Raw genomic sequence first — 16,890 nt, 5'->3', positions numbered from 1 at the left:
TGCATACAGCAAACTGCCATGTAACAAACTGATGTGGACCAGTTGGTTCCACTTATTTTGCTTAAAGCTTCTTAAATGAAGATTCTAATTTTGATCCATTCCTTTATTTCTTATCCAACTCAACAGTTAAAACAAGCTTAAAATTTGTGTTATAAACAGGTAATTTTGTATTTTGGTTAATTTCTATTTTGCTTCAAATGAATTTGTTTAACTGGCCTCTTATGCTTCCAATATTTATTATTACTACTTATTTTCATGTCTATTCTTTTATCTTCATTATAGATGGTTCCTAGATACACAAAATTACTAAACCATTCCAATATTTAGTTATTCAACATAAAATTTTCCTTATCTCTCTCTCACTATAACAACTTTAGTTTTTATGCAACTAATTTTCATGCCAAACCATTTACATTCTTTATCTAATTTATTCAGAGATTTTTGAGGATCATGCAAGCTACTATTTAACAGAACATCATCATCATTCACACATAATAATGACCCAATTTTTACACCTCTCTCCCCCACACTACAGTTTGTCAGTAAGCAAATTATAAAGTGGCAATAAGATGCAGCCAAATTTAACCTTAAACCATTTTGCAATGCCCCTTTCAATCCTCACATTAGATTTGTCATTTTACAAACTTTCTATTCCACTTAAAATATTATCCTTTGATGGCATATATTTATAGAAGTTAACATAGTAGATTTCTATATTGATCTGTTTCAAAATAAATGAATCCTAAATAGGTTCTTTTTACAATTTGCCTTAGTGCAAATATTTGTTCCTGGCATGTCATGTTTGTGTTAAAGCTGTTTGTTTGTTTGTTTGGATTTTTTGGCGCATTAGCAACTAAGGCTACAATGCACCAAGGTCAGGTAATATCTAAAAATTTAAGCTCTCGGTGACCAAATTAATTAGGCCACCATGTCCAGATATATAATAACAAATATCTAAAAAATAAATCAAAGAGATAACAATAACAAACAATTAAAAACCTCTATTGATTTAAAATAGCTAAAAACAGCAGACACGTTGTCATTGTCGGATAAAATCTGACTGAGTGTATAAGGCTCAGTCAGATGATTAAAAGCAGTAAAACGGGTGCTGCTAAAATCTGGACAGTCAATTAAAAGGTGTCTGATCGTTAAAATTGTGCCACAGGACACACACATAGGAGGGTCATCAGCCCTCAGCAAAAATGAATGAGTCAAATGACTATGTCCTATGCGGGTCCGGGCAAGAACAACTTCCTCTTTAAGATTCCTGCGCAAACTAGACTGCCACGGTTCAATTACAGGCTTTATATGATATAATTTATTCGCAGTCTGTCTATTCCACGAATCCTGCCATTGGGAATGTATCTTTTGGTGTATTATTTGCCTGTAGTCTGTATAGGGGACTGACAGGCAGCAATTATTATTGGGAACTGCTGATTTGGCTGCGGTGTCAGCCAAATCATTTCCCCTAATCCCAATATGGCTGGGAATCCAGCAGAAGCAGATATCATATTCACGTTCATGGAGAAGTGAATCTTCTGCTGAATGCTAGACAGAACTGGATGAGAATTATATCTCACAGTTATTAAAGCCTGTAACACGCTGAGAGAGTCGGAATATAAAATGAACCGTTGGTATTGGCATTCACTAATGTGATCCAAGGCTAACTCTATAGCGTGCAGCTCTGCAGTAAATATGCTGCATTCAGAGGGAATCTGCTCCGATGTAGTGGTGTCTGTAAAGACAGCAGCAGATCCCACATGATTCCGACTTCAAGCCGTCTGTGTAAACTGGCGCGAAGTCAGAACGTTCAGCTCGGTGTGCTGAATAAAGCTGCAGGTAGACAGACGATGGAGTGTCCGACTTTCCCCAATTTCTAAGGGACAAGTCACATGCTGGAACATGAGCATGCCAGAGTGGAAGGGGTTGCTTCGGTATTTGAGCAACCTTGTCTACCTTGATATTAAGTTCTTTGAGTAGCTCTTGAAGACGAATACCAAAAGGACGATTGGCAGTCTTATGGGTGTTGTACAAATTTTCCCATCGTGGCTCAAAAACGGATAGCCACGTAGGATGGTCTGACAGGGATTTCAGTTTTAGAGCGTAGTTTAGAGACAACTGCTTACGTCGAAGCGATAACGGCGGTTCGTTTGCTTCGACGTATAAGCTCTGGACTGGAGATGTTCGATATGCTCCAATAGCGGTACGGAGAGCCAGATGATGGACAGGGTCCAGCCAACGAAGTACACTGTCTCTGGCCGAATTGTATACCAGGGACCCGTAATCTAGTCTGGATCGTACAAGTGCACGGTAGATGCGTAGTAGGGTGCATCGATCCGCACCCCAAGATGTAGAGGAAAGAGAGCGCAGAATATTCAGCCCTCTTGTGCACTTTGTGCAGAGTTGACGGATGTGATCCAGAAAGGTCAATTTTTTTATCAAATACGAGTCCCAAAAATTTTGTGTCCGCCGCTACTGGAATAGCATTTTGTCTGAGCCTTAATTCAGGTTCAGGATGAAGATTACGCTTACGACAAAAGTGCACGCAAATGGTCTTCTCCGGCGAGAACCTGAAGCCATTAGCAAGTGCCCAGGAATTAAGGCGATCAATGGCTTTTTGCAGTTGTCTTTCAATAACCCTCATGTTGCATGACTGACAAAATATGCTAAAGTCATCAACATAGAGGGCACTGTTTACGGTTGGAGGAAGTTGTTCTGTGATGGAATTTACTTTGATGGCGAAAAGTGTGACACTTAAAACTGATCCTTGTGGTACTCCCTCCTCTTGGATGAAGGAGCGAGAGAGTGAGGATCCCACATGAACTTGGAAAGATCGATTGGCTAAAAAGTTTTTAATAAAAATGGGCAGTTGCCCCCTAAGACCAAGGCTATGCAGATCTTTTAAGATGCCAAATCTCCAAGTTGTGTCACGCTTTCTCCATGTCAAAGAACACTGACACCAAGTGTTTGCATTTAAGGAAAGCATCCCGGATGGATGTTTCCAATCTAATAAGATGGTCCAAAGTGGACCGGTTCCTTCGGAAGCCGCACTGGATGTTGGAGAGAAGGTCAATTGACTCTAAATACCAGATTAAACGAGAATTAACCATTCTCTCCAGGATTTTGCACAGACAGCTAGTCAGAGCAATAGGACGATAATTTCTAGTGACTTTTGGATCCTTTCCTGGCTTAGCAAAGGCAAGAACGGCTGCCTTGCGCCAGGAATCTGGAAACTGCCCTTCAATAAAGATTCTGTTATACAGAAGGAGCAGATAATCCATAGATTTTGGTGAAAGATGCTTAATCATTTCATAATGGATGCCATCTGGTCCAACAGCACTTGCTTTGGAAAGAGCAAGGGCTCTTTTCAGTTCCTGAATAGTGAATGACCCGTTGTAGGGATAGATGCTCTTGGACTTAAAATTAAGTGCCTGTTTTTCGAGTTTATGTTTCAGGACCAGGAACTCTGGGGAATACGAAGATGTTGCAGAGATGTTAGAGAATGTTTCCCCAAGAGAATTGGCTATTGCAGTTGGATCTGCAATAGTGCATCCATTATAATCTAGGATTGAAGAAGGGTGGGATGTATATTTTCCCTTCATTTTCCAGATTTTATCCCAGACTACCTTAGAGTTGGTAGACTGGTTAATGGATGATGTAAAATGGATCCATGATTCCTTTTGACTCTGACGGCGGATATAGCGTGCTTTGGCTCATGCACGTTTAAAGGCTATAAGGTTGTTCGTGGTAGGATATCGATGGAATATCCCCACGCTTTGTTTTGAGCCTTTTTTGCTGCTGTGCATTGTGAATTCCACCAAGGTTTGGGAAATGGTGGAAACCGGGCAGATGTTTTTGGAACAGCATTCGCAGCTGCTTGGACGATAGTTTCTGTGATGTACGTTACTGCATCATTGATAGGCTCTTGACTGACGGTGCTGAGATCAAAATTTGCCTGATGTTGGAAGGCAGACCAGTCAGCCTGATCAATCTTCCACCGTGGTAACCTGAAAGGAAGACACTGTCTCCCACTGTGTAACGAGGTTATCACAGGGAAGTGATCACTTCTGTATGGATTCTCCTCCACTTCCCAAGTGAGTGAAGAGAGTAGAGAAGGGGAGCAGATAGAGAGATCAATGGCAGAAAAAGTACGGGTAGGCATGTGGAAGAAGGTGTTTTTTCCAGTACTACCCCACAGGGCATTATGTACATTAAAATCCCTGAGAAGTAAGAAAGGGGGAGGCACTGCGTTACAAGATCATCAAGGTCTTCCTGGGAGATGTCAGTCCCAGGTGGCAAATAAATAGAGCAGACCGTTAATAAAACTCCTACTGTAAGGCGAATTGCAACAGCCTCTATGCTAGTTGTAATTAGCAAGGGCTGAACTGGGGTCTGATTACCCACAAGTATAGCTACTCCTCCATGAGCAGGACCATCCACAATTCTATCCTTACGAAAGATTGTGATGTTATACATCGTGGGATCATCATTTGCTTTTAGATAAGTCTCCTGCAAGCAAAAGCAAACTGGCTCGTGCTTTTGCAGGAGGGCCTTGATGTCATCAGTATTTCGCCGGAATCCACGACAATTCCATTGTAGGAATTTAGCCATTATTTTGGCTTGGTGGGTCCATCAGGCGGCTTCCGAGGTGCTGAGGGCTTACTTTTATCAGTCCTGGCTTTATCTTTTTTGGGGAAGAATGGACGCTGTCCCGTGTCCATTTCTTCCTCCGCAAAGAGTTCCAAGACTGATTCATCCTGTACCTCCTTGTTCTCTACATCCATTGTTTCTGTTATTACTGGAGGCTCTTTACCACTTGGTTTTGGTAGTGGTGGAGCACTAGGAGGTACGGATATAGGAGTGGCAACTGACTTTTTTTTGGTGGGCTTTTGTGAACTCAATAAATAGCGTGCAATCGGCGTGAATGACTCTTTTGGTAGTATAGTCATCTCAGTTTGTGTCCCGACAGTGCACTTAGCAGAAACCTTCTGGGCATATGAAGGTTTCCCGCTATTTACTGGTTGGATACGTTTTTTGGCCTCTGGGTAGGAGATATTCAGCTCTGTTTTCAGTTTTTGTATTTCTTTTTCATCCTTCCACCGCTGGCATGCTCTAGAGTAGGCAGGGTGTTCTCCTTGGCAATTGATACAGATCGGTTTTGGAGCCAAACATTCCTTGCTCTCGTGATCTTTAACACCACATCGAGCACAGGCAGGGTTACCACGACAAGATGTTTGTGAGTGGCCGTATTTTTGGCATCTAAAACACCGCAGTGGGTTTGGGATATAAATCCTCACTGGGCAGTTTAGATAGCCTGCCTTGATGGAATTTGGAGGCCGTGGGGTGTTAAACGTGAGGATAAGAACTCGGGTAGGGACGAAATTCCCATCCTTTCGTATCAATATTCTCTTGACAGCTGTCACTCCTTGGCTTTTTAATTCAGAGCAGATCTCTTCTTCAGAAAGATGAAGGTGGTCCCACTCTGAAATGACGCCTCTTGAAGAGTTCAAAGTTTTGTGGGGGGTTACAATGATAGGTATTCCCCCTATTGATGTGGCGTTCAGGATTTTTTCCGCCTGTTTAATATTTGTAGCTGCGACCAAAAGGTCGCCAGAACGCAGTCTTTTAGCATTAGCATTAGTATAGGCATTTGATGCAAGAAAGCAAGCTTATGCAGCATCAGCCAAAAAAAAAAAAATAAATAAATAAAAAATAACCACTTCCACTTCACCCCTCCGTTCGTTCGAAATACCTGTCCAGCTGAGCCTTAAACTTATTTAGGCTATCAACTTCCACGACAAGGGATGGAGGTCTATTCCACCAACCAACCACCCGCTGGCTAAAGGCAAATTTCCTCATGTCTATCCTACATCTGTCCTTTCTCAATTTGAATTTATGCCCTCTCAGGTGATTATTCTGAGCAAGAGTAAAAATCCCATCAGCATTGACCATGCTCAAACCATTCAAGGCTTTATACACCTCTATCAGATCACCTGGCCAGTGCCTAGTCTCCAGACACTAATTTGCAAAACTTAAGCCTTTCTTCGTAAGAGTACCCCTTTGTTCCGTTCACTAATCTTGTTGCCCTTCTCTGTACTCGTTCCAGCATCTCTACATCCTTCTTGAAATGAGGCCTCCAGACCTGTATACAGTACTCTAGGTGTGGTCTGACCATTGCCTTATACAAGGGAATAATCACCTCCTTATCCCTGCTAGAAAAATTCCTATATATCATCGACAATACACCATGAGCTACTCTTGCAGCCCGTCTGCACTGCTCAGAAAACTTCATATATCTGCCTGCACAATTACCCCCAGGTCCCTTTCATTCTCTACCACTGTCAGTGTAGTACCACAGAGTTGATACGTTGCTCTGGGGTTGCTGTTTCTCATATGTAGTACTTTACATTTGTCAATGTTAAACTTCATTTGCCACCTCTCAGCCCATCTGCTCAACCTTTCCAGATCCTGTTGCAGTAGCATAGTGTCAGTAGTGTCCTTGACAACCCTGCCAACCTTCGTATCGTCTGCAAACTTGGACATTAAGCTTGATATACCATCATTAATATCATTTATAAATACAGAAAACAATAATGGACCCAACACTGAACCCTGAGGGACCCCACTAATAACATTTTTACAGATTTAGGTGAACCTGCCAACCCTTCTAATCCTTTCTGGATTAAGAAGGGTGACATCTTCCCAATGGACTGCTCTCCGGTGGAATGGAGAATGAGGAAAAGCGGTGTCACTGATGGTGTATCCTCAGTCCTGGCTCTTTTTGCAGAGGTGTTATCTGCGTCATGATCTCGATTAGGTAGGGGCCTTGTTGGGGCCCCAGAAGAAGAAGGATTTATAATACTCATAGGAGTAAGATAAAAATTTCCGATGCCCTAAGTACCTCACCCACCATGGAGCCCTACGAGGGGACGCCCACTTGTGAACTAGCAGGTACTGCATACACGAATGGGACGCCAAGTTAGCTTAGAGGCACCATACCCACGATTCCAATAAGCCTTGATCCCGTCCCAGGACCAAAGGGAGGGAGGCTTATTGGAACGCAGTTGACCCTAGCAGTAAGAACCACCCGCCAATTGATCGCAGTCGGGCCGGGCCGGGACCACCCGTCTTGTCGAAGCAGGGGCCAAAGTGGTGTATTAAGGCTGGGCCCCTCAACCACCAGGATCCCCCTTTCCGAAATCCACGGGTCGCGGCGCATGGCTGCACACACCGGATTCCAAAAGATGTAACCCTGGAACCAAGGTATGGGCGTTAGATCCCAGTGATGCTAGTCTGGAAGTCCAGCAGCGTCACTGGGAGGTCCCCTCACCACGTACAGGTGCCCACGTTGAGGGGTTGTGTTAAAGCCCAGCTACTCTTCTCCAAGATTACATTTAATAATACTTCTAACTTCTTCTCTAAGGTATATACACAGAATTTACTAGTGTACCAAGGAGTGATTCAAGTTTATTTCACTTTTTATATATTGGTACAATTAATTCCTTGCTTCAAGATTCTGGAATTTATCCTTCAGAAAATGACTTATGAATAATGTGATACAACCACTATGATACACTAGTTTCCCCTCTAGCTCTCAGAACTTTGTGCCTAATTTCACCTACGCCTGCTGCCCTTTTACCTGATATTTCCATGACCTTTTCTACCTTAATAATTGAAATTTTCAATCTTTTCCTCAGCTCCTTCATTTGGCAATTCATTAAAGTATTAGCATTAGTACAGGCAAATGATGCAAGAAAGCAAGCTTATATGGCATCAACCAAAAAATAAAAAACCCTTCCTATTTCCCATCCATTAACTCCAAATGTTTGTCTAGTTCTGTCCTGAATTTATTTAAGTCAACTTCCATAATGACAGATGGAAGTTTGTTACAGCAATCAACCACCTGTGGCTAAAGACAATTTCCACAAAACTATTCTACAACTGTCTTTCTTCAATTTGAATTTACGTCCCCTCAATCTACTAATCTGTGACTATCAAATTTTATTAAAATTTTGATTTTAATTTTCATGTATGTAGGTCATTACAAGAAATCTTTCATTTCACATGCACATTTCCTGTTTCTATTATACTTTCCTCCACACAAATTTGTGCCTATATTTATGCTGAAATAGTATGTTTGCAATTAAGAGTGCATGGCTTGTGTAAAATTCTAATAGCCTTTTACCATTGTTACTGTTGTTCTGCTAGGTGCAAAATTAAAATAAATTGTAAAACATCGACTTAATGTACAAATTAAAGAAAAATTACAGAAATGTGATTTTTCAGATTTCATTTAATTTTAGGGTTATATTAAATACTTGCTACCTGGTAAATCTTGCTTTATATTAATACAGAAAGAAACTTTACAAAATATGAATATGATTAACAGTGAATAGATATGATATATTCACTGTTAATCAGGACCAAAATACAAATTTATACTGTCATCTGATTCCTTTTATATGAATTTTTAAAAATGTCATTTATAACATGTTTCAAACATTAGTATTTTAAGCATAAAATAAAATCCAAATATGAAATACTCAGCTGTTTCACTTCACAAGAAGGTGGGGTGGGAGGGCCAAGAATCTCCAACACAATCACATGTATTACAAAACGATGCTGTTGTTATTTGGTTTTTAGGAGCATTAGCAACTAAGGCCATATTGCTCCGGGATATGCGGTGGTCATTCCCTGAATGACCTTTCCGCATCCTCCGTATTTGGTGGTGACGGGCTCGAACCCCGGTCTAATCAAGAAGAGTGTGCTACGCACTGCTGCTCCTTCCCACCTGGCTACGGAGGCGCCACAAAACGATGCACCAATTGCATTATGATATATTGTAAGATAGAAACTAATTATAAGGAATTGTGGGAGATGTGGTTTCTTTTGTTGGCAATTCTTTTCTTTATATTTAATTTTATTTTACTCTATTCTATCTTGGTTTATTATGTTATAATTTTTATAAACCTTTTACATCTGCACGGGTAGCACAGTGGTATCGCCACCATCCTCCCCACACTGCGTGGAAAAGGCCTGGGTTCGAATTCTGTTGATGATGAGAGGAACTTATGGGATTTTTCCACTCTGTGGCTGAGTTAGTCAGTCTCAGGCTTAGATAGCAAGTTTTCCCCCACAGAAACTGGAGTTTTTCATCCAGCAAAACAGGCAAATCAATCAGAGAACGCACACACAATTTACAGACAATACACATCGGTAGTTGAATTAATATTCTGGATGATCCTAATAAATAGTTTAAATCCTTTTATGCCACAGCCAAACAGTGCAATACCTATCATCACGTTCACACCCAATCCCTCCCACTAACATCCTGTCACACATGCTTGCTATGGAAGAACGTGTGACCCAAACTACAACTAAATATAAATTTTGAACCAAACCGCATAAATTAATATTAAACTATTCTGTAGTTTACAAAAATATACCTACATAAATCTAAGCAGACGCTTTTATAGAATTTTTAGTGCGAACCCCTGAAACACTTTCACAAACCACTGGTTGGGAACTGCTGATTTAGGACTTACCAGAAGCACAAGTTTTTAAAGTAACCACAATTAATTTTCACTCAGATAACTAGATGTTGTCTATATTATAAAATAAATAGCAAATTTTACTTACAATGCTATCCAAAACATTTCTGTATGCTGCTGTGTGTAATTCTTCACATTAGGTCTATGAATATCAAAACAAATACATTAGCACAAACATTTTATTTGGTAATGAGAAGTGCATTCAAGTTATAAGGTCTCTTAATTTATATTTCATAAGTGTGTTATAAGAATATGAATGGCATGGTTAGCATAAGGAGCATTTGTTGTCGGAGGCACTTCCCATAAAATAACAGCATATTGTACACTGCAGAAAGTTGCTGCTAGTGATCAAAGACCTCAAACGAAGACCTCAAAATGAGCAATGTTTCAGTCAGATGAATACACAGAATGCTCACCTAAGAACAGAAGGTAATTGTTAGGAACACAAAAGCAACAAGTGTGAAGTAATGCTTATACAAGATACAACAAACGGTACTTTCTTCTCAACAATTTTCATCATGGATATGTGGATTTCACTATTCAATCCAGAGACCAAGCACCAATCTGCTCAATAGAAGCACACTGATTCACCACCACTAAAAAAAAAAAAAAATTGTGGTGCAAGAGCACAGAAGAATGATGGCTACAGTTTTTTATTTGAGCAAGCCCACACCCCTTCATAACCATAGACCTTGTGCCTAGTGACTTCTGGTTGTTTCTAAAGAAGAAAGATCCCCTTTATGGCAGAACATTTCTAAGCTAGTCAGCGGCATCCCAGTGCCATTTATAAATGGACTAAAAGGGTACAAAAAAGGTAAACTGCAGCCATTATCAATCCACTGCAGGATGGAGGCCTCCTCAACAACTCATGTTGAGGGAAATGGACCATAATCTGAAACACTGGTCCAGTGTGGGTTGGTAGATCGACCATATTTAGCAGTCAGGGGCTTGAACCTCGATCTACTCAAAGAGGGTGTGCTACTGCCCTGACTACTTGGCTATGGAGGCCCTGAAGAATGGTTTACTGCAATCCTTACAATTTGGTTAAAAAAGTTGTATCAAGAGTGTGGGACTTTTGGATACTAGTTTAAAAATTATGTAAATTTAATTCCTCTAACATGAATTTCTGTTGGATAAATTAGGAGGCCTGTTAACTTGAACACATCTCATAATTCAAATTAATGAAAGATTACAAAATTATCATTCAAGAAAAATAATAAATGTGAAAAAAAAATTTTTTTTCTGCAAAGAAACATTCATCACAAAACTTATAAAGATTTCTTAAATAAATACTGTAATTTATCTCTCTATACATTAAAAAAGTTTTCCTCCTGATGATATTTATTCGAGCCAATGGGAGAAGAGGGATGTGAGTGACATGGTACAAGTGGGCAGGGCAATTACATCACTATAAATGCGCAGTTAAATAGTTACATAGGTGATTTCCTGGTTAGATTTCGATCAGTGCATATTAATGTTAGTATAATTATGAGAGGGGTGTAGAAGATTTGATTTACTCCGGCACACCTCTACATTTTACGTGGGATAAAATGAGAAATAAATAGCATAGATGTAAAAATGTGTGTAAAGTGGTCGCTTGGCTGAATAGCGTCTCGCCACGAGATGTGTAGAAGATTTGACTTACTCCGTCATACCTCTACATTTTGTGGGACAAAACGGGATATAAATGGCATCAATGTAAAAATATGTGTAAAGTGGTTGCTCAGTTGAATAGTGTCTCACTGCAATTTGTCGAGAGGTTTCATTTGAAATTGTTATGTGAAGCCTTTTACGTTTCGTCTAAGGTGTTTTGAAGACGTGAGAACTGTGAAAGGAGTAGTGTAAAAGAATTTAAGAAGCCGCTCAGGTGTAAGCAAATCAGTCAATCATGTGAAGGAAACTCTTTCTGAAGCAGTTACAGTAATGATGCCGAATAGGTTAAGACATTTTTTTGTATATCTGATATTGGCTGGGGGTTAGCCAGTGAAGCAAACAGAGCCCCTTAGTATTACGTTATTTTTATTTCAAAAATATTTTAATAAATAAATTGATGATTGACTACTTAGCTTTCACCTCAGCTGAAAGCATTTGTATCAACATAGATGTTTAGATGCTTTGAACTGAAGTGAAATGATTCTCCCATTAGCTAAGGCAGATTATTTAATGAATGAACTTCTTTATTGGTTAGAATTTTCCAGTAATCTGTTACAATTAATTATAAGAGCAATCTCAGAGCAGACAAACAAAAAAAAATGCCTGGATAAGTTTAAAATTAGTAATTATTACTCATTTTAAAGTATGTATATATATTTGTATACTTTACATGTGTGAGGAGTAAGGAGTACATACACAGACGTTTTTCAAGCATGTTGCAAATCTAGTTAAGAGCTGCCATCTCTTACCTATGTTTCTAAGTAGTTGCAGACAGCTTATAATGGATGGCAGCATGAAAATAGATTTTAAAATCAGGTGGTGTGGGAATTGCATACATGAGCCATTGCTGTCCAGTATTGGCTTAGAAAAGCTGAAATTCCCCTGGAGTATCCAGATGTTCATAGCACTGAGTTACTCATAGGCTGATGCAGTAGACAGCATTAGTAGAGGTATATGATGCAAGAAAGCAAGCTTATACAGCATCAGTCAAAGAAAACCCCCCTTCCCATTTCACTGATCCATTCATTCCAAATGTTTGTCCAGTTCTGCCTTGAATTTATTTAAGCTATTAATCTCCACAACAACAGATGGAAGTTTGTTCCAGAAATCAACTACCAGCTGGCTAAATGCAAACTTCCGCACGTCTATTCTATAACCATCTTTCCTCAGTTTGAATCTATGCCCCCTCAAGTTTGTAATCTGAGCAAGAGGAAGAATCCCATCAGCATTGAGCCTACTCAATCCATTCAAGGCCTAATACACCTCAATCAGATTGCCTCGCAGGTGCCTAGTCTGCAGAAGCTGCAATTTGCAGAACTTAAGCATTTCTTCACAAGAGCACCCCTTTGTTCCCTTCAGCAATTTTGTTGCCCTTCTCTGTACTCGTTCTAGCAACTCTACATCCTGCCTAAAATGAGACTTCCAGACTTGCATACAGTACTCAAGGTGAGGCCTGAACATTGGCTTATACAAGGGGATAATCACCTCCTTATCCCTGCTCGCAAAATTCCTGTATATTGACAAGATATTTCTTTCTTTTTACTGCTACCTATATGCATTACTTTGCATTTGTCAATGTTAAACTTCAGTTGCCACTTCTCAGCCCATCTACCCAACTTTTCCAGATCCTGTTGCAGCAGAATACTGTCATTACTGTTATTAACAACCCTGCCAATCTTTGTATCATCTGTAAACTTTGACATTAAGTGCGATATACCGTCATCAATATCATTGATAGATATACAAAACACTGGGGAACACCACTAATAACGTTAGTCCACGTAGAGCAGCACCCATTGATTATCACTCTGTCTTCTCCCACTCAACCATCCTTTTATCCATTGTAGCAATTTACCCTTAATCCATACATAAGTATTGAGTATTTTACAAATTTTTTACAAATTCTTTTATTTATTTTTTGTTCGATGTGCTTCTGAAATAATTTTGCTTTGTGCAATCAAACCAAAATAAGAACAAATTAACACTTAAAACCATTTATGTTCAAAGTTTTTATTTTTAAAAATATTCTTAAAAATTTTTTAAAAAAATATTTTTATTTATTTTTTATAAATAATTATTTATTTATAAAAATTTATTTATTTATTTATTTATAAAAAATAAATAAATAAATAATTATTTATTTATTTATTTTTTTAAATATTTAAAAAAAATAAATAAATAAATAATAATAAAATAAATAAACAAAATATATTTCTCCTGGCCTACATAACTTAAAAACTCAGTTACAAGAAGTTAAATTAAGTGAACATCATTATTCAAAACAAATTTTAAAAATTATTTATCTATATAAAAATACAAAGCAAAAGTAGCACTTATTTATCTACAAGAAAACAGGATACTCAATTTAATTCTAGGATGCAATTTTATTAATTTAAAGAATTTGCAAATATGTTAAAATGACATGCAGAACATATGTAATACACAGTAATCTCTTGCTCCACTTATAACCAATTAAGATTTCCCAGAGGGTAATCAATTCCTTTTAATGTTTTATAACAAAAAGGAGGTATAGGGAAAGGAAACGCTTCATTTATTTTGTGTGTATGCAAAAACTCCAAACACAAAAAATATACACTGAATGGACAGAAATCATGAGATAGCTACCTAGTAATGGTTAGGCCCACCTTTTGCCTGGATCAGAGTAGTCACACAGCGAGGCAATGAGTTCACTAGTTCATGAAAGCATTCCAAAGGTATTTCCATCAATGCTTACTGCACTTGTCCATAATTCCATTGCATTCCTGGGTGGATGATCCAAAGTTCAAATGGACCTTTCCACAGCATCCCAAAGACGCTTCACAGAGTTTGTGTCCAGTGAATAGGGAGGCCATTCCATGGTGGTAAAATCTCCGGAATGCTCTTCGAACCATGTTCTAGTCACCATGGCTATGTGGGAAGGCACACTGTCCTGCTGGAAGAGTCCATTGCCCTGCCGATGCATGATGACCATGAAAGGATGCAGATGGTCTGCAAGGATGGGCATGTAACCTGGAGCATTCAGAGATACGTCTAGACATACCAGAAGAACACACCCCCAGACCATTACCGGCCGTCCACCTGCTTGAACAGTTCCTTGGTGACATGACGGGTGCATAGCTTTGTGTGGTTTCCACCAGATATACACCCTCCTGTCTTCTCAAAATAACTGGAAACTGGACTCATCAGACCAGGAGACCAGTCTCCAATCATCCAAGGTCCAGTGCCAATGTTCTTTTGGCCAGTTGAGGCATAGAGTCCTGTGTCTTGGTGTTAGCAATGGGACTCTGGTGGGGCAGTGGCTCCAATAATCTATTGCGGCTAATTATCGCCTGATGATCTTGGTGGAGACATTTCTGGTACCTCCCTCTTTGAAATCGCTGGTGATTTGTGCAACTGTTGCTCTCTGGCTGGCTGAAACAATGCAAGACAGACGTCAACGGCCACATTCATCCACCACCTTTCTCCGCCCACAGCGCTGTATGAGATGTTATTCTAGAAATGGCATATTCCCAATACACTCTTGATACTGTCAAATGGGGATAATGCAATTTCTGTACCACCTTCACAATAGAGTGACCCATGTGTCGGGCACCCACTATCATTCCTCTTTTAAAGTTGGTTAACTCACAATGTTTATCCATACTGACATAGAGTTACTGTCTATGTGAAGAATGCAGTGAACCTATATACCTGCCAAGTGGTGGGTTCGTCCACTAGCGAGAGGGGTGACAGCGTTGCCTTGCCCAGGAACCAAGTATCCCATGAATTCTGTCCTTTCAGTGTATTAGAACCTACAGTACTCAGTAACCTGCATGGATTAATGGTTACAAAGCAGAAGATACTTTTTGTTGACATTAGACTTAAATTTTGGTAGTTTGTAATTTTCAGGAAATAATGTGAAGGAAGCCTGACCAAGAAAAAAGAGAAGCTGATGGGATGTTTGTTTGTTTATTTGGTTTTTAGGAGCATTAGCTACTAAGGTCATATTGCTCTAGGGATATGCGGTGGTCATTCCCTGACCTTTCCGTATCCTCCGTATTTGGTGATCACGGGCTCGAACCCCGGTCTAATCAAGAAACGTGTGCTACGCACTGCTGCTCCTGCCCACCTGGCTATGGAGGCGCCAGCTGATGGGATAAATGAGAAGGAAAATTGTTTTGTGAGTTTGCAGTTTGACAGTGAAATAGCACATTTGAAATAGAGTGAGGGAATTACAGGTGCCAATTCAGGAGAACGGTACCCATGGAAGTATTAATTGAAAAGGATGCAGCAGGAACTGAGAGTCTGAGATAGAGTGAAGGGACTTTGAAAGAGACAGGTCTTTAACTTGGCTGCCCTCTTTTGAACAGAGTCCAGAAGCTCGAGAGAGGTTTTGGGGTCACCACCTCAGATGTGGGAACAATATCCCATGATAGGAAGTATATGAGACTTGTACAGAGTGAATAGTAGTCTAGAAGGAATGTAACACCACCTTTTTGGGTCACTGCCCCAGATGTGGGAAAAATATCCCATGATAGGGTGGACTTGAGATTTGTACAGGGAAACCAGTAGGCTAAAAGAAACGTAACACCAAGAGCACAAAAAAAAAAAAAAAAAAAGTTTAGGAAGCAATATCTGTAATATGCTTATGCCAAGAGAGATTAGAACAGTGGTTTTCAACCGGGGTGCTGCGGCACACTAGGGTGTAGCACCGACATTCTTGGGGTGCTGTCTAATTTGGATTTAAGTTACTTAAAGTTATTATTATTATATATTATTTTAAATTTGTATATTTATTTCATTATAAAAAGGTGTACATTATCCATTGTACCGTATCTTTTTAATTTTGTGGTGATCTTTATTTAGTACCCCTATATAAAGAATAAAATTATTATATAGGTATATATTAAAAGGTCGAAAACCACTGTGTTATTTCTTTTGGCCTAGGGGTGCCATGAAAAAAATTACTGGGACACTAAGGGCACCGTGAACTGAGAAAGTTTGGTAACCTCTGGATTAGAAGATAGGGAAATCTCGAATACAGGCATATGATCATGTCTAAGAAATCTGAGTGTCATTAAAGATGAATGTAGGAGTAAAAAAATTTTTTTAAGAAAAATGACAAAACTGAGTTTTGGAAGGATTTAAATTAACTGTTATCTTTGCCCCACTGTAGAATTACCTGGAGATCAGCATGTAAAGAATCAGTGATGGATATTCGAGAAATTTAAGAAGTTTGTGCAGGGCAAGGTTTCTCAAACTGGAAGGTGGAATGCAATGTGCTATCATCAACAAAACTATAAATTATGGATAGGATTTCCAGTCAGTGGAAGAAGGTCATTGATACAGAAGAGGAAAAGAGTGGGAGAAAGAACTGAACCTTGGGACACACTAGCATTAGTGGAGAAGTTAGAAGATAGCCATCTACCATCACCCACAGTGAGGGGTCAAAGAGAAAACTGGATACCCAACTGCAAAAAACATATGGCAATCCATAACATGGAAGCTTGTTTAGAAGATCTTTATGCCAAACATAATCAAATGTCTTAGAAATTTCAAGAGAAACTATTTGCGTGTCACCAAGCTTTTCCATTGAATGTGTCCATAGATTGGGTAGCATATCACCAGTGGATCGACACTGTTGGAACGTATACTGGCAATCACTGATCAGATGAAAAGTTGAGACAGTTTAGGAGTTGGTGGTTAA

At 39.3% G+C, this 16,890-nt stretch overlaps 1 protein-coding gene across 2 annotated transcripts in view; it reads right to left on the bottom strand.

Annotated features, from left to right (window-relative positions):
* The window catches only part of LOC150083628 (protein lifeguard 1-like), a 144,950-nt gene that overhangs the window by 78,145 nt on the left and 49,915 nt on the right, over nt 1-16,890 (bottom strand). For both annotated transcript variants that reach the window (XM_090377398.1, XM_090377397.1), the window contains exon 4: nt 9,640-9,693. In XM_090377398.1, coding sequence (XP_090233524.1) covers nt 9,640-9,693 — 54 coding nt within the window. The remainder of the gene's footprint in view (nt 1-9,639; nt 9,694-16,890) is intronic.

The sequence above is a fragment of the Mastigoproctus giganteus genome, chromosome 7, assembly GCF_048544385.1.
Source record: "Mastigoproctus giganteus isolate SK-2022 chromosome 7, ASM4854438v1, whole genome shotgun sequence".
NCBI classification, from domain to species: Eukaryota; Metazoa; Arthropoda; class Arachnida; order Uropygi; family Thelyphonidae; genus Mastigoproctus; species Mastigoproctus giganteus.
Note: the sequence above shows the minus strand (reverse complement) of the source record. Positions and strands in the feature narration are given on the sequence as shown.